This window comes from Oncorhynchus mykiss, chromosome 6 (genome assembly GCF_013265735.2).
Source record: "Oncorhynchus mykiss isolate Arlee chromosome 6, USDA_OmykA_1.1, whole genome shotgun sequence".
Classification (NCBI taxonomy): Eukaryota; Metazoa; Chordata; class Actinopteri; order Salmoniformes; family Salmonidae; genus Oncorhynchus; species Oncorhynchus mykiss.
In genome coordinates this window covers 10,736,023-10,754,327 of record NC_048570.1, presented here as the reverse complement: position 1 = coordinate 10,754,327, position 18,305 = coordinate 10,736,023, and the positions used below count along the sequence as shown (strand labels likewise).

The 18,305-nt window shown below is 45.5% G+C and overlaps 1 protein-coding gene across 2 annotated transcripts in view; it reads left to right on the top strand.

The window, feature by feature from the left end:
• The window catches only part of LOC110525094 (glutamate receptor ionotropic, delta-2-like), a 653,889-nt gene that overhangs the window by 486,865 nt on the left and 148,719 nt on the right, over positions 1-18,305 (top strand). For both annotated transcript variants that reach the window (XR_005052012.1, XM_036979367.1), the window contains exons 9-10: positions 8,861-8,962; positions 18,143-18,305. The exon at positions 18,143-18,305 is cut by the window's right edge and continues 35 nt beyond it. Coding sequence is in view for 1 of the 2 variants with exons in the window: in XM_036979367.1 (XP_036835262.1) it covers positions 8,861-8,962; positions 18,143-18,305 (265 nt within the window). In the remaining variant the exon portion in view is untranslated. The remainder of the gene's footprint in view (positions 1-8,860; positions 8,963-18,142) is intronic.

Below are 18,305 nucleotides of genomic sequence, written 5' to 3'. Positions count from 1 at the left end.
CCATGTCAACTCACTGGTCTCACTCATCCTACAGCAGAACCATGTCAACTCACTGGTCTCACTCATCCTACAGCAGAACCATGTCAACTCACTGGTCTCACTCATCCTACAGCAGAACCATGTCAACTCACTGGTCTCTCTCATCCTACAGCAGAACCATGTCAACTCACTGGTCTCACTCATCCTACAGCAGAACCATGTCAACTCACTGGTCTCACTCATCCTACAGCAGAACCATGTCAACTCACTGGTCTCTCTCATCCTACAGCAGAACCATGTCAACTCACTGGTCTCACTCATCCTACAGCAGAACCATGTCAACTCACTGGTCTCACTCATCCTACAGCAGAACCACGTCAACTCACTGGTCTCACTCATCCTACAGCAGAACCACGTCAACTCACTGGTCTCACTCATCCTACAGCAGTACCATGTCAACTCACTGGTCTCACTGTGTAGTTCTGGTTCAACAACCTGGTCCAGCACCACAATGTCAACACCCCCAGCACCATGCTTACGCTAATACTACTGTACCCTTCCCCTGTACACCCTTCCCAGCCTGCCCAGCCCTGTAAACCACACAGTTGGGAGACCTAGTTAATCTGGTCAACAAGTATGTCTGGTTGTACTAGGAAGTGTTCAACTTGATCTGATAAAGGAGATGAGATATGGCGAGACTTTTTCTCAATGTAGAAATGTCAAGAGGAGACGACGATACGTGGGGAACAAAAGGGACTGTTTCAGTGTAGAGAGCGAGGCATTATGGGATGCTAATAGTGCCATTCTTTAGCCTCTGAATGCAGCACAGGAGAAGTCAGACACAGTCGCACATTTATTGCCAGAGGAATTGAGCCCTTATCTGTCCCTCTGAAGATAAGGGGATGCTCTCTCTCTCTCTCTCTGTCTCTCTCTCTCTCTCTCTCTCTCTCTCTCTCTCTCTCTCTCTCTCACCCTCCCTCTACCTCAGCGGGACCATGTTCACCTGTTCGGGGGAGAGCAACAATGTGCATTTTGAAAGTCAGCTTGCATAACTGCATGTAGTGATTTTCCTCCACACCCAACACTACTAGGTCTTGTTCTGTGGCATGTACAGACAGCATTGTTCTACAGGTTACAGAACAGACAGCTCCTACTCAGGTGGTGAAAAGTCGGTCTTCTATAGACTGAGGGAAGGCAGGGATAAGGCAGCATGTTCTCCTGATTGACATGTCCTCCCAACACTTACTTTTATTGAGCTCTTCCTTGTATTATGCACAGTTTAAAGGTTCTCGTAAGCGGGGGGGGGGGGGGGGGGGGGGGGGGGGGGGGGGCTGTTTGTTCTCCCCTGCACGCTCAGCGGACACTCATCCCTACTGGTGTCTGGGAGCAGGGGGAGGTAAAGGACAGCGAGGGTCACAGGGTGAGACGTGTTGATGCAGTTGGCCCTGGCGTTATTGGCTCCCTCGCTACCTGCCTCGCTGATCACTGGTCCGATAATGTTTTATCCATTAGACATGCTATAGTTACCAAGGATTTCTTGTAGTAAATGCTTTTCATCTAAGGTGAAGAAGAACTACCTGTTCTAGTATATTGAAAGAGTTTTTATTTTTATGTGAACAAGGCACTGTAGCACTACCTGCAGGCAGAAGACTCATGAAAAGGTTCTAACCAAAGTTACATAAAGGAGCTATGTTAAATTCACACACAACACACATTCCCTTTCAGTGTTTGTTTTTCATCTCATAGGAATATTATGTTGGGGGGGGGGGGGGGGGGGGGAAACAAATTTACACATGACAGACACAAGGGGAATGCATTTGCAGCCTGATGTAATAAACTGTCAGAAAGAATGTCAGTGAAATATGGTGGCTTTGAGAGGGGACTTAAACCCTCATAACGTATGATACCTTATCCAGCTAAAATATCCAGCTTCTTGGTAGATTATTACTGTAAACCCCAACAATGGTGGGATTATTCGGTGCTTGTGAGACAGAGCGAGAGAGAGGTTTAACAAGTATTTTGGAAATAATGTATGACGCATAGGTTACACTTGCTTGCTTTGAGGCAATGTGGTACATAAAATGGATTGAAAGTGGCCTCTGCTCTATAGGCCTTCTGCTCTATAGGCCTTCATGTGTTCTAAAAGTTGGACCTGTTCTGAAATGGACCTGGGGCTTTCCCAAATATGTAACTAGGCAAATCAGTTAAGAACAAATGTTTATTATACAATGACATCATAGGAACAGTGGGTTAACTGCCTTGTTCAGAAGCAGAACGACAGATTTTTACCTTGTCAGCTCAGGGATTTGATCCTGCAACCTTTCAGTTACTGGCCCAACGCTCCAACCCCTAGGCTACCTGTCGTCCCGTATCGACCTGATCGGATCCAGACCCGGTCCGATTTGAGTGAGGGAAGCAGCAGAAAAGTCCATTTTAAAGCTACTTTGGAGATGACAAAGTGCACATTGACGCTCTATCAGGGGCCGTGCTGTGTGTGTAGGCTACTGTGAGAGGAGGTAGACAGAAGTGACGCTCTAGCAGGGCCATACTGTGTGTGTAGGCTACTGTGAGAGGAGGTAGACAGAGGTGACACTCTAGCAGGGCCATACTGTGTGTGTAGGCTACTGTGAGAGGAGGTAGACAGAGGTGACGCTCTAGCAGGGCCATACTGTGTGTGTAGGCTACTGTGTGTGTAAGCAAGTGACACTGTGAGCAGGGAGGAGGGAAGGAGAGACCAAGCTGACTCGTGCTACAGTAGACTAATAGCTGCCCTAGCTAGGTTATTTATCATCCAATATGATTAGATAGTACCTGTCCTGACTGCATCAAACCGGGAGAAGCTAGTTAAGCTAGCTAGGCTAATCAAGGCATGCACGTTCTTGCCCTACACAGTTCCAAACAACAACAATAACTATTTTCAGAATATGATGTAGCAGGCTCGTGGTTGTTGTAGCCTATCTTTCTTACTTTAACTTCCATTGATTAGATATCCCCTAGCTTTTGCCACACATGGAGGTTCTATGACTGTAGTCCATTGCCGCTTTGATGACTTATGAGTGGCTAACAACTAGCTACATGCACCACTCTAGTGAAAAGCAAAAGCAGCAGCATAAAGAATACAATATATCTCTCTTCTGTCTCCTCTCTCTTCTGTCTCCCCTCTCTCTTCTGTCTCTTCTGTCTCCCCTCTCTCTTCTGTCTCCTCTCTCTTCTGTCTCCCCTCTCTCTTCTGTCTCCCCTCTCTCTTCTGTCTCCTCTCTCTCCTCTGTCTCCTCTGTCTCTTCTGTCTCCTCTCTCTCCTCTGTCTCCTCTGTCTCCTCTGTCTCTTCTGTCTCCTCTCTCTTCTGTCTTCTCTCTCTCTTCTGTCTCCTCTCTCTCTCTCTCTCTCTCTCTCTCTCCTCTGTCTCTTCTGTCTCCTCTCTCTCTTCTGTCTCCTATCTCTCTTCTGTCTCCTCTGTCTCCTCTCTCTCTCTCTCTCTCTCTCTCTCTCTCTCTCTCTCTCTCCTCTGTCTCTTCTGTCTCCTCTCTCTCTTCTGTCTCCTCTCTCTCTTCTGTCTCCTCTCTCTCTTCTGTCTCTTCTGTCTCCTCTCTCTCCCCTGTCTCCTCTCTCTCTTCTGTCTCTTCTGTCTCCTCTGTCTCCCCTCTCTCTTCTGTCTCCTCTGTCTCCCCTCTCTCTTCTGTCTCCTCTCTCTCTTCTGTCTCCTCTCTCTCCTCTCTCTCCTCTGTCTCCTCTGTCTCTTCTGTCTCTTCTGTCTCCTCTCTCTCTTCTGTCTCCTCTCTCTCTTCTGTCTCCCCTCTCTCTCTCTCTCTCTCTCTCTCTCTCCTCTGTCTCTTCTGTCTCCTCTCTCTCTTCTGTCTCCTCTCTCTCTTCTGTCTCCTATCTCTCTGTTCTGTCTCCTCTGTCTCCTCTCTCTCTTCTGTCTCCTCTCTCTCTTCTGTCTCTTCTGTCTCCTCTCTCCCCCCTGTCTCCTCTCTCTCTTCTGTCTCTTCTGTCTCCTCTGTCTCCCCTCTCTCTTCTGTCTCTTCTGTCTCTTCTGTCTCCTCTGTCTCTTCTGTCTCCTCTCCCTCCCCTGTCTCCTCTCTCTCTTCTGTCTCCTCTCTCTCTTCTGTCTCCTCTCTCTCTTCTGTCTCCTATCTCTCTTCTGTCTCCTCTGTCTCCTCTCTCTCTCTCTCTCTCTCTCTCTCTCTCTCTCTCTCTCCTATGTCTCTTCTGTCTCCTCTCTCTCTTCTGTCTCCTCTCTCTCTTCTGTCTCCTCTCTCTCTTCTGTCTCTTCTGTCTCCTCTCTCTCCCCTGTCTCCTCTCTCTCTTCTGTCTCTTCTGTCTCCTCTGTCTCCCCTCTCTCTTCTGTCTCCTCTGTCTCCCCTCTCTCTTCTGTCTCCTCTCTCTCTTCTGTCTCCTCTCTCTCCTCTGTCTCCTCTGTCTCTTCTGTCTCCTCTGTCTCTTCTGTCTCTTCTGTCTCCTCTCTCTCTTCTGTCTCCTCTCTCTCTTCTGTCTCCCCTCTCTCTCTCTCTCTCTCTCTCTCTCTCTCCTCTGTCTCTTCTGTCTCCTCTCTCTCTTCTGTCTCCTCTCTCTCTTCTGTCTCCTATCTCTCTGTTCTGTCTCCTCTGTCTCCTCTGTCTCCTCTCTCTCTTCTGTCTCCTCTCTCTCTTCTGTCTCTTCTGTCTCCTCTCTCTCCCCTGTCTCCTCTCTCTCTTCTGTCTCTTCTGTCTCCTCTGTCTCCCCTCTCTCTTCTGTCTCTTCTGTCTCCTCTGTCTCTTCTGTCTCTTCTGTCTCCTCTCCCTCCCCTGTCTCCTCTCTCTCTTCTGTCTCCTCTCTCTCTTCTGTCTTCTCTCTCTCTCTTCTGTCTCCTCTCTCTCTTGTCTCCTCTGTCTCCTCTGTCTCCTCTCTTTCTTCTGTCTCCTCTCTCTCTTCTGGATCCTCTCTCTCTTCTGTCTCCTCTGTCTCCGCTCTCTCTTCTGTCTCCTCTCTCTCTTCGGTCTCCTCTCTCTTCTGTCTCTTCTGTCTCCTCTCTCTCTTCTGTCTCCTCTCTCTCTCTCTCTTCTGTCTCCTCTGTCTCCTCTCTCTCTTCTGTCTCCTCTCTCTCTCTCTTCTGTCTCCTCTGTCTCCTCTCTCTCTTCTGTCTCCTCTCTCTCTTCTGTCTCTTCTGTCTCCTCTCTCTCTTATGTCTCCTCTGTCTCCTCTCTCTCTTCTGTCTCCTCTCTCTCTTCTGTCTCTTCTGTCTCCTCTCTCTCTTCTGTCTCCTCGGTCTCCTCTCTCTCTTCTGTCTCCTCTCTCTCTTGTCTCCTCTGTCTCCTCTGTCTCCTCTCTCTCTTCTGTCTCCTATCTCTCTGTTCTGTCTCCTCTGTCTCCTCTGTCTCCTCTCTCTCTTCTGTCTCCTTTCTCTCTTCTGTCTCTTCTGTCTCCTCTCTCTCCCCTGTCTCCTCTCTCTCTTCTGTCTCTTCTGTCTCCTCTGTCTCCCCTCTCTCTTCTGTCTCTTCTGTCTCCTCTGTCTCTTCTGTCTCTTCTGTCTCCTCTCCCTCCCCTGTCTCCTCTCTCTCTTCTGTCTCCTCTCTCTCTTCTGTCTTCTCTCTCTCTCTTCTGTCTCCTCTCTCTCTTGTCTCCTCTGTCTCCTCTGTCTCCTCTCTTTCTTCTGTCTCCTCTCTCTCTTCTGTCTCCTCTCTCTCTTCTGTCTCCTCTGTCTCCGCTCTCTCTTCTGTCTCCTCTCTCTCTTCGGTCTCCTCTCTCTTCTGTCTCTTCTGTCTCCTCTCTCTCTTCTGTCTCCTCTCTCTCTCTCTCTTCTGTCTCCTCTGTCTCCTCTCTCTCTTCTGTCTCCTCTCTCTCTCTCTTCTGTCTCCTCTGTCTCCTCTCTCTCTTCTGTCTCCTCTCTCTCTTCTGTCTCTTCTGTCTCCTCTCTCTCTTCTGTCTCCTCTGTCTCCTCTCTCTCTTCTGTCTCCTCTCTCTCTTCTGTCTCTTCTGTCTCCTCTCTCTCTTCTGTCTCCTCGGTCTCCTCTCTCTCTTCTGTCTCCTCTCTCTCTTGTCTCCTCTGTCTCCTCTGTCTCCTCTCTTTCTCTGTCTCCTCTCTCTCTTCTGGATCCTCTCTCTCTTCTGTCTCCTCTGTCTCCCCTCTCTCTTCTGTCTCCTCTGTCTCCCCTCTCTCTTTTGTCTCCTCTCTCTCTTCGGTCTCCTCTCTCTTCTGTCTCTTCTGTCTCCTCTCTCTCTTCTGTCTCCTCTCTCTCTCTCTCTTCTGTCTCCTCTCTCTCTCTTCTGTCTCCTCTGTCTCCTCTCTCTCTTCTGTCTCCTCTCTCTCTTCTGTCTCTTCTGTCTCCTCTCTCTCTTCTGTCTCCTCTGTCTCCTCTGTCTCCTCTCTCTCTTCTGTCTCCTCTCTCTCTTCTGTCTCTTCTGTCTCCTCTCTCTCTCTTCTGTCTCTTCTGTCTCCCCTCTCTCTTCTGTCTCTTCTGTCTCCTCTGTCTCCTCTGTCTCTTCTGTCTCCTCTCTCTCCCCTGTCTCCTCTCTCTCTTCTGTCTCTTCTGTCTCCTCTGTCTCCCCTCTCTCTTCTGTCTCCTCTCTCTCTTCTGTCTCCTCTCTCTCCTCTGTCTCCTCTGTCTCTTCTGTCTCCTCTGTCTCTTCTGTCTCTTCTGTCTCCTCTCTCTCTTCTGTCTCCTCTCTCTCTTCTGTCTCCCCTCTCTCTCTCTCTCTCTCTCTCTCTCTCTCTTCTGTCTCTTCTGTCTCCTCTCTCTCTTCTGTCTCCTCTCTCTCTTCTGTCTCTTCTGTCTCCTCTCTCTCCCCTGTCTCCTCTCTCTCTTCTGTCTCTTCTGTCTCCTCTGTCTCCCCTCTCTCTTCTGTCTCTTCTGTCTCCTCTGTCTCTTCTGTCTCTTCTGTCTCCTCTCCCTCCCCTGTCTCCTCTCTCTCTTCTGTCTCCTCTATCTCTTCTGTCTTCTCTCTCTCTCTTCTGTCTCCTCTCTCTCTTGTCTCCTCTGTCTCCTCTGTCTCCTCTCTTTCTTCTGTCTCCTCTCTCTCTTCTGGATCCTCTCTCTCTTCTGTCTCCTCTGTCTCCGCTCTCTCTTCTGTCTCCTCTCTCTCTTCGGTCTCCTCTCTCTTCTGTCTCTTCTGTCTCCTCTCTCTCTTCTGTCTCCTCTCTCTCTCTCTCTTCTGTCTCCTCTGTCTCCTCTCTCTCTTCTGTCTCCTCTCTCTCTCTCTTCTGTCTCCTCTGTCTCCTCTCTCTCTTCTGTCTCCTCTCTCTCTTCTGTCTCTTCTGTCTCCTCTCTCTCTTCTGTCTCCTCTGTCTCCTCTCTCTCTTCTGTCTCCTCTCTCTCTTCTGTCTCTTCTGTCTCCTCTCTCTCTTCTGTCTCCTCGGTCTCCTCTCTCTCTTCTGTCTCCTCTCTCTCTTGTCTCCTCTGTCTCCTCTGTCTCCTCTCTTTCTCTGTCTCCTCTCTCTCTTCTGGATCCTCTCTCTCTTCTGTCTCCTCTGTCTCCCCTCTCTCTTCTGTCTCCTCTGTCTCCCCTCTCTCTTTTGTCTCCTCTCTCTCTTCAGTCTCCTCTCTCTTCTGTCTCTTCTGTCTCCTCTCTCTCTTCTGTCTCCTCTCTCTCTCTCTCTTCTGTCTCCTCTGTCTCCTCTCTCTCTTCTGTCTCCTCTCTCTCTCTTCTGTCTCCTCTGTCTCCTCTCTCTCTTCTGTCTCCTCTCTCTCTTCTGTCTCTTCTGTCTCCTCTCTCTCTTCTGTCTCCTCTGTCTCCTCTGTCTCCTCTCTCTCTTCTGTCTCCTCTCTCTCTTCTGTCTCTTCTGTCTCCTCTCTCTCTTCTGTCTCTTCTGTCTCCCCTCTCTCTTCTGTCTCTTCTGTCTCCTCTGTCTCCTCTGTCTCTTCTGTCTCCTCTCTCTCCCCTGTCTCCTCTCTCTCTTCTGTCTCCTCTCTCTCTTCTGTCTCCTCTCTCTCCCCTGTCTCCTCTCTCTCTTCTGTCTCCTCTCTCTCTTCTGTCTCCTCTCTCTCTTCTGGCTCCTCTGTCTCCTCGCTCTTTTGTCTCCTGTCTCCCCTCTCTACTCTTTCTCCTCTCTCTCCTCTCTCTCCTCTGTCTCCTCGCTCTCCTCTGTTGTCTTTGAAGAGGTAAATCTTTCTCCTCTTTGCCATGTGTTTGTCTACAGGGAGGCTAGTACGGTTTGATCTGAGTCGCAGGAATGTTTTATTGCAACAACAACAACAAAAACAGGCGAGAAACAAGATCTGGGGTAAATGAGTGATCCCAATAAAAAGCGAAGATGTGAAAAGAGTGAGATAAAATGTTGAGTTCTGGGTCAGTTAAGTGTCTCAGTGTATGAGTGCTGATCTAGGATCAGTGTTGCCTTTTAGAACACAATATGAATAAGATTACCTGATCCTAGATCAGCACTCCTACACTCTGTTGACAGAACCCTGACGACCCTGACAACCTTACTGAATAAAGAAAATGGCCCAAATTGAACCCTGTTCCCACTACTTTTGACCAGGGCACAAAAATAGTCCAATGGCTATTCAGAGCACCATTATGAATAGTAAGAGTAGATCATTGACGGTTCCTGCACTTGTTTCTCTTCACAGACAGTAACAGTATGTCAATTGTGATGACTGCAAATTTTGAGATAGTGGGAAACAGTTGATTGTCAAGACTGACTGTGTCATCAAGCTGCTGGAATGATGCTTGTGTGGTGTGTTTGTTTGGTGTCATCATTCTAAGCCATAGTATAATATAATAATATTCACTTTTTATCCCAATGCGACTTACCATTATGCATTCATACATTTTCTTATAGTTGGCCCCAGGAGGATTCGAAGCCACAAACCTGAACCATACACCATGCTCTACCACCTGATCCATAGAGGACCGTTGTGTTAACATGTCACTAATAAACTGTACTTCCTGCTTGTCTTCCAGCTGGCCACCTGGGACCCAGTGCACGGCCTCAACGGAACGCTGACAGACAGGAAGCTGGAGAACAACATGAGGGGCGTGGTTCTGCGAGTGGTCACTGTCCTGGTGAGTACTATACTGTTCACCCTGTATCGGAGTAGGGTGAAGTTGCCCCTAGACGCTGACTTCAGCCCAGAGCTGTCTGTATCCGCCATGGGCCTGTATGTACACCGCTGTTTAATAGACTTGGCATCATAAAGATATCACTTGTAATTAGTCCTGGTGCGTCGACGATGTTCAACACTCCCAGATATAAGTCGGCGTGTCTGTTCACGGACAGCAAGTGGACAACAGGCGCTTCATTAAAAGCAATTTCAGAAGTTGAATTGAGCTCCATTATATTGAGGTTCAAGTTTTTCTATCTTGCCTCCAGCACCGATTTGAGCGAGTCCCCAGAGTGGTTAAAGATTCAGAGCATTAAGTTCTTCATATCGCAGCTTTCAAGTCTGTGGGGGAAGAAAGAGATGATTCTACCACTCTTTTATTTTTATTTTCATCCCTGTCAAAATGCACATGGAGTCTGGAGTCTGTTTTCTCAGAAATGGTGTGTAGGAAAAGGGTTGGGTGGTGTGTGCGTGTGAGTTTGTGCATGCATGTCTGTGTGTGTGTTTTCCCAGAGGCACAAGGGAAAAGACTGCAGTATTCACTGACAAATCCCTTTGTCTCAATCTTTCTCTCTCGCACGCTCTCTCTCTCTCTTTCTCTCTCTCTCTCTCTCTCTCTCTCTCTCTCTCTTTCTCTCTCTCTCTCTCTCTCTCTCTCTCTCTCTCTCTCTCTCTCTCTCTCTTTTCAATTTCAGGGCTCTATTGACATGGGAAACATATGTTAACATTGCCAAAGCAAGTGAAGTAGATAATAAACAGTAAAAATTAACAGTAAACATTACACTTCCAAAAGTTCCAAAATAATAAAGATATTTAAAATGTCATTATGTGCAAATAGTTAAAGTACGAAAGGGAAAACAAACATCAATATGGGTTGTATTTACAATGGTGTTTGTTCTTCACTGGTTGCCCTTTTCTTGTGGCAACAGGTCACACACACTGCTGTGATGGCATACTGTGGTATTTCACCCAGTAGATATGGGAGTTTATCAAAATTGGGTTTGTTTTTCTTTCTCAATAGCGAGTCTATGCTCACTGAGTCTGTACATAGTCAAAGATTTCCTTACGTTTGGGTCAGTCACAGTGGTCAGGTATTCTGCCACTGTGTACCCTCTGTTTAGGGCCAAATAGCATTCTAGTTTGTTCAATTTCTTTGTTAATTCTTTACAATGTGTCAAGTAAATATCTTTTTTGTTTTCTCATGATTTGGTTGGGTCTAATTGTGTTGCTTTCCTGAGACTCAATGGGGTTTGTTTGTGTTTGTGAACAGAGTCCCAGGACCAGCTTTCTTAGGGGACTATTCTCCAGGTTCATCTCTCTGTAGGTGATGGCTTTTTATGGACAGTTTGGGATCTCTTCCTTTTAGGTGGTTGTAGAATTTAACGTCTCTTTTCTGCATTTTGCTAATTAGCAGGTATCGGCCTAATTCTGCTCTACATGCATTATTTGGTGTTTCACGTTGTACATGGAGGATATTTTAGCATAATTCTGTATGCAGAGTCTGAATTTGCTGTTGGTTCCATTTTGTGAATTATTGGTTGGTGAGCGGACCCCAGACCTCACAACCATAAAGGGCAATGGGTTCTAGAACTCATTCACGTATTTTTAGCGTGATCCTAATTGGTATGTCAAATTTTAAGTTCCTTTCGATGATATAGAATGCCCTTCTTGCCTTGTCTCTCAGATCATTCACAGCTTTGTTGAATTTAACTGTGGCACTGATGTTTAGACCAATGTATGTATCCTTTTTTGTGTGCTCTAGGGCAACGGTGTGTAGATGGAATTTGTATTTGTGGTCCTGGCAACTGGTCATTTTTTGGAACACCATTATTTTTTGTCTTACTGAGATTTACTGTCAGGGCCCAGGTCTGGCAGAATCTGTGCAGAATATTTACGTCCTAAAAGCACCAGATCATCAGCAAACAGTAGACATCTGACTTCAGATTCTAGTTGAGTGAAGCCGGGGGCTAAAGACTGTTCTAGTGCCCTCGCCATTTTGTTGATACCACCGTATTTTGGGCACCCCTGACAATTTTCATTTCTAAATAATTGGGTGTTTGGATCAGCAATTTCATTTTGATCTATCAAATAACTGATGGACACAGTAATATTTCAGTAGTGAAATTAGGTTTATTGGATTAACAGAAAATGTGCAATATGCATCAAAACAAAATTAGACAGGTGCATACATTTGGGCACCCCAATAGAAAAATCACATCAATATTTAGTAGAGCCTCCTTTTGCTAAAATAACAGCCTCTAGACGCTTCCCATAGCCTCTAATGAGTGTATGGATTCTGGATGAAGGTATTTTGGACCATTCCTAATTACAAAACATCTCAAGTTCAGTTAGGTTTGATGGTTGCCGAGCATGGACAGCCCGCTTCAAATCATCCCACAGATTCTCAATGATATTCAGGTCTGGGGACTGGGATGGCCATTCCAGAACATTGTACTTGTTCCTCTGCTTAAATGCCCAGGTAGATTTTGAGCAGTGTTTTGGGTCGTTGTCTTGTTGAAATATCCAGCCCCGACGTAACTTCAACTTTGTGACTGATTCTTCAACATTATTCCCAAGAATCTGCTGATATTGAGTGGAATCCATGCAACCCTCAACTTGAACAAGATTCCCAGTACCGGCACTGGCCACAGCCCCACAGCATGGTGGAACCCCCACCAAATTCTACTGTGGGTAGCAAGTGTTTTTCTTGGAACGCTGTGTTCTTTTGCCGCCATGCATAACGTCCCTTGTTATGACCAAATAACTCAATCTTTGTTTCATCAGTCCACAGCACCTTATTCCAAAATGAAGCTGGCTTGTCCAAATGTGCGTTTGCATACCTCACGCGACTGTTTGTGGCGTGTGTGCAGAAAAGGCTTCTTCCGCATCACTCTCCCATACAGCTTCTCCTTGTGCAAAGTGCTCTGAATTGTTGAACGATGCACAGTGACACCATCTGCAGCAGGATGATGTTGTAGGTCTTTGGAGGTGGTCGGTCTGTGGGCTGTTTTTGACCGTTCTCACCATCCTTTGCCTTTGCCTCTCCGATATTTTACTTGGCCTGCCAATTCTGGCCTGAACAAAAATTGTGCCTGTGGTCTTCCATTTCCTCACTTTGTTCCTCACAGTGGACACTGACAGCTTAAATCTCTGCAATAGCTTTTTGTAGCCTTCCTCTAAACCATAATGTTGAACAATCTTTGTTTTCAGGTCATTTGAGAGTTGTTTTGAGGCCCCCATGTTGCCACTCTTCAGAGGAGAGTCAAAGAGAACAACAACGTGCAATTGGCCACCTTAAATACATTTTCTCATGATTGGAGGCACTTGTCTATGAAGTTCAAGGCTTAATGAACTCACCAAACCAATTGTGTGTTCCAATTAATCAGTGCTAAATAGTTACAGGTATTCAAATCAACAGAATGACAAGGGTGCCCACATTTTTACATAGCATATTTTTCACATCTGATTTAATTTCATACAACTTAATATTGCTACACTAAATATCTTTGTCTGGACAATACCCCAGTACTCATCTTTTATTCGAAAATGAATAGCATGCCACTGTGATCATTTTCTGTGACGACAGAGGAAATTATTATGCCCAAACTTTTTCATATGACTGTATATATGTGTAAGAGGATAGGGCTTAAGATGCATCCCTTTCTCACCCCAGAAACGTGTTTGTTTTTTGCCAATTTTAACTGCACAATCGTTGTTTGTGTACGTGGATTTTATAATGTCATATGTTTTACCCCCAACATCACTTTCCATCAATTTGTATAGCAGACCCTCATGCCAAATTGAATCAAAAGCTTTTTTGAAATCGACAAAGCATGAAAAGACTTTGCCTTTGTTTTGGTTTGTTTGTTTGTCAATTATGGTGTGCAGGATGAATACGTGGTCTGTAGTACGGTAATTTGGTAAAAAGCCAATTTGACGTTTGCTCAGTACATTGTTTCCACTGAGGAAATGTACGAGTCTGCTGAGGATTTTACCAAGGTTGCTGTTGACGCATCTCTCACTCTCTCTCTCATTTGCTCGACCTCTGTGATTGACATCCTTTATGAAGTGCAGCCAGTAAGAATTAGTGTCAAATGTCTAGAGTACTGTGGATGGACTATGTATGAGATGTCGTGTGTGATAGCTAGGCTAGCATTTGGAGGGTGTGTAGCTAACAGTACATTATGTTTGGGCTTTCTGATCTTTAGACCCAGTTCAGAAGATCCCTCCTGGCAAAACCCTGATGTAAAAAAATCTATGTCCTTATTTGCATGATATTTTATTGAAATAAACAAACTGACTCTTGAAATCCTGTCATTGATTTGTGGTTGAAATCTGGTTAACATGAGTATGTTGACTTTTATTTTTGAAAATTCCATTGATGTTCAATGTCAGTATGTTGACAAATGATGTTAATGGAATTTTGGTTCAACTAACATTTGCACTGTGGGACAATATTCAATGACCCCCAACCACCACCCCTCTATCTATCTGTACATATTATTTTTAATTTCAACCAATCAACTTATCATGTTCAATTGATCTACTCTGTGGCTAATTACTATTATTTTACCTCAGTGTTTCTTGGTAGTCTTAAACAAATCTACTTTGTAACAAAAGTATACACCTCACACACATGGTTAAGGGCTTAAAAATAAATACAAATAAAGAAATCTGTACCATGTCAGATATAGAGTTGAATGTATTCCATTTTGAGTTTACATCCCAATATAACAATTTTATGTACATCACAGAAGACTGAAATATAACAAAACCATTTGACATAGAAACACTGGATTTTTGATGTGTTAAAATATGTTAATGTTAATTAATTATGAAAAACATTCCACCCATGAAACCACTAGAGGGCGATTTGGTCATTTGACTGGGCAACCTGAAAGGGAGTATCCACTACTCCAAGATGCCCTGAGCTCTTCCCAGCGTCCCTACTCTGTGGATAATAACTGGGTGCCATGGTCGAAAAACACAGTGATTAGCAGGACCCATCAACCCGGGCAGGCTGCATCCCTCCCTGGCCAGGCATCATCTCTAACTCTGCTCAGAGACTGTTTGATAATAACAGCAGTATCACCAGTCATCCATTGATTTAATGCTTTCCCATGGAGGCCTTTTTAGCGGTTATCTATTTGGGTGGAAAATTGCCATTTCCAGCTTAAATGTTAATTTAAAAAACACTTATAAATCGGAAGAAATATGTGTGTGTGTGTGTCTAAGGGGGATGAGGGGTGCCAGTGGGATCTTGGCGGGGGCTTGGTTACGCATGATGTGTATGTTAGGGGAGTCGAGGAGCAGTGGGATCTGGAGGCATCCTTCCCTGCCTCCAGGTGGCTGATGGGTAATAGAGTGCCCAGTCTTTCTCGGGAGCTGAAGTGCAGAAAGATAGAGAGAGTGTTCTCCGTCCACGCCCCATGACCCTCTCATGCAGAGCAGAGCCCCAGTTCAGTGAGTACAGGCCAGAGTCAGGGTATGTGGGCTGGCTGAATGACTCTGGTGAGCCCCTATGGTCTGCATGGTGGCAGTCTGATGGCAGACTGATGCAAGGCTGATGGCAGTCTAATGGCAGGCTGATGGCAGGCTGATGGCAGTCTAATGGCCGGCTGATGGCAGGCTGATGGCAGTGGGGCTGCTGCTGTGGCTGTAGGAAGAGCTGATAGGCCCCAAGCTGGACAACCAGGTGGGAGTGAATAACCCTTACATGATGAGTAATATGGTGGCAAAGCCCTCCTGCTATAGACTGACAGATAACACATTATCATTTACATCTAGTAGAACTGAGTCTGTCTAAAGATATTTCCTCCAGTCTAGAACTGTCTGTATGAAGACCTTTCCTCCAGTCTAGAACTGAGTCTGTATAAAGACCTTCCCTCCAGTCTAGAACTGTCTGTATAAAGACCTTTCCTCCAGTCTAGAACTGAGTCTGTATAAAGACCTTCCCTCCAGTCTAGAACTGTCTGTATAAAGACCTTTCCTCCAGTCTAGAACTGAGTCTGTATAAAGACCTTCCCTCCAGTGTAGAACTGTCTGTATAAGGACACTCCCTCCAGTCTAGAACTGAGTCTGTATAAAGACCTTCCCTCCAGTCTAGAACAGTCTGTATAAAGACCCTCCCTCCAGTCTAGAACTGAGTCTGTATAAAGACCTTCCCTCCAGTGTAGAACTGTCTGTATAAAGACACTCTCTCTAGTCTAGAACTGAGTCTGTATCAAGACCTTCCCTCCAGTCTAGAACTGTCTGTATAAAGACACTCCCTCCAGTCTAGAACTGAGTCTGTATAAAGACATTCCCTCCAGTCTAGAACTGAGTCTGTATAAAGACATTCCCTCCAGTCTAGAACTGAGTCTGTATAAAGACCTTCCCTCCAGTCTAGAACTGAGTCTGTATAAAGACACTCCATCCAGTCTATAATTGAGTATGTATAAATACCTCCCCTCCAGTCTAGAACTGAGTCTGTATAAAGACCTTCCCTCCAGGCTAGAACTGAGTCTGTATAAAGACACTCCATCCAGTCTATAATTGAGTATGTATAAATACCTCCCCTCCAGTCTAGAACTGAGTCTGTATAAAGACCTTCCCTCCAGTCTAGAACTGAGTCTGTATAAAGACCTTCCCTCCAGTCTAGAACTGAGTCTGTATAAAGACCTTCCCTCCAGGCTAGAACTGAGTCTGTATAAAGACCTTCCATCCAGTCTAGAACTGAGTCTGTATAAAGACCTTCCCTCCAGTCTAGAACTGAGTCTGTATAAAGACCTTCCCTCCAGTCTAGAACTGAGTTTGTATAAAGACCTTCCCTCCACTCTAGAACTGAGTCTGTATAAAGACCTTCCCTCCAGTCTAGAACTGTCTGTATAAAGACTTTCCCTCCAGTCTAGAACTGAGTCTGTATAAAGACCTTCCCTCCAGTCTAGAACTGTCTGTATAAAGACCTTCCCTCCAGTCTAGAACTGAGTCTGTATAAAGACACTCCCTCCAGTCTAGAACTGAGTCTGTATAAAGACACTCCCTCCAATCTAGAACTGTCTGTATAAAGACCTTCCCTCCAGTCTAGATCTGAGTCTGTATAAAGACCTTCCCTCCAGTCTAGAACTGTCTGTATAAAGATTTTCCCTCCAGTCTAGAACTGAGTCTGTATAAAGACCTTCCCTCCAGTCTAGATCTGTCTGTATAAAGACACTCCCTCCAGTCAAGAACTGTCTGTATAAAGACCTTCCCTCCAGTCTAGAACTGTCTGTATAAAGACCTTCCCTCCAGTCTAGAACTGTCTGTATAAAGACCTTCCCTCCAGTCTAGAACTGTCTGTATAAAGACCTTCCCTCCAGTCAAGAACTGTCTGTATAAAGACCTTCCCTCCAGTCTAGAACTGTCTATAAAGACTTTCCCTCCTATCTAGAGGAACACACATTTTTCACTTGGACTGTGAACATGCATGTTCTCACTCAAATATAATTTCCAAACAAGTGTATATATACTGTAGACACACACACACACACACACACACACACACACACACACACACATACTGGAACGGATTTGATTACATAGTGCACAGCGTAAAAACATTGAAACCGACACAAACACACATTAAAGCTCCCACACACAGACACTGCTTCCTGCTGAGACACATACACACGGCTACACACTCTCACAATCATGTAGTGCACCTCCCACTGTGAAAAAGTAGGAAACATGCTCTCACAGATGTACACTTGTACCGTTTCACGCTCAGTATTGATTTTCTCGCTGCTGAGATAGTCTGCAAGATCTGGGGTGCATTTGAATCAATGTGTAGTTGTGCGGAAGTGATAGTCGTATACTGAGGAGGTAATCAATGTGTAGTTGTGTGGAAGTGATAGCCATATACTGAGGAGGTAATCAATGTGTAGTTGTGCAGAAGTGATAGCCGTATACTGAGGAGGTAATCAATGTGTAGTTGTGCGGAAGTGATAGCCATATACTGAGGAGGTAATCAATGTGTAGTTGTGTGGAAGTGATAGCCGTATACTGAGGAGGTAATCAATGTGTAGTTGTGTGGAAGTGATAGCCGTATACTGAGGAGGTAATCAATGTGTAGTTGTGTGGAAGTGATAGCCGTATACTGAGGAGGTAATCAATGTGTAGTTGTGTGGAAGTGATAGCCGTATACTGAGGAGGTAATCAATGTGTAGTTGTGTGGAAGTGATAGTCGTATACTGAGGAGGTAATCAATGTGTAGTTGTGTGGAAGTGATAGCCGTATACTGAGGAGTTAATCAATGCAACATGAACCACTACAAGGAGGAAAAACCTGCTCTTCTGCCATTCCACAATTGAGGTAACAGCAGCGGGGGGAGGGGTAGTGTGTCAGAGTAGCATGTTTGTGTGTGTAAATATACACTTATGTGTCAGGTAAGGTTTTGGTTGGGGGATTATGATGGAGTGTAGGAAGTGGTAGGTAGGTAGGTAGGTAGGTAGGTGGCATGGTGCGCAACGTGGCGGGGGTTCCCTCACTGATTGATGGTGCCTCACGGCTACAGTGGGAGTCGGCATGCATGTTCACACTCCCACTAATAGCTTATTGAGCGACAGGGGCCATGGAGGATTAGAAAGAACTGGCTTAATGTGCATGCCGTGTTTATTCAATAACACCCCCTCAGTAATACATCTGGCTGATATATTCCCAGAAACATCTCAGTCATCAATAGGGATTTATTCAAGTGGAAGGTAGCCAGGAAGGGAAAGGGCTACTGTTTCTTCTTCTTGGCGGGAAGTTGAGACACGTTGCAGGATAGTCCATGACAATTAGCAAGTGGAGTGTGGACTTATTTATCATATTTCACACTCTCTCTATTTATCTCTTTCTCTCTATTTCACACCTCTCTCTTTCTATCTCTCTCCCTCATCTCTCTCTCTCTCTGTAAGGTTACTGTGTGTTAGGTGGAAAACAATAGCATACATTTAGTGACGATTAGGCAAAAAATCCTGGGAAAGGATATGGACTGGCTGGCTCAAATTGACCCATTCAATAAGTTGTAAATCATGTAAGAAAAAAGGCATGGGGTGGAGGCAGAGGAAACCTGGGCTACAATACAGTAGTGCCGGATGGAGGATATAGCAGTAAGGTTGAACATTGATTTTTGTCCCAACAGGAGGAGCCCTTTGTGATGGTGTCAGAGAATGTCCTTGGGAAGCCTAAGAAGTACCAAGGTTACTCCATCGACGTACTGGATTCCCTCTCTAACTACCTGGGCTTCAAGTACGAGATCTATGTGGCCCCTGACCATAAGTACGGGAGCCAACAGTCCGACGGGG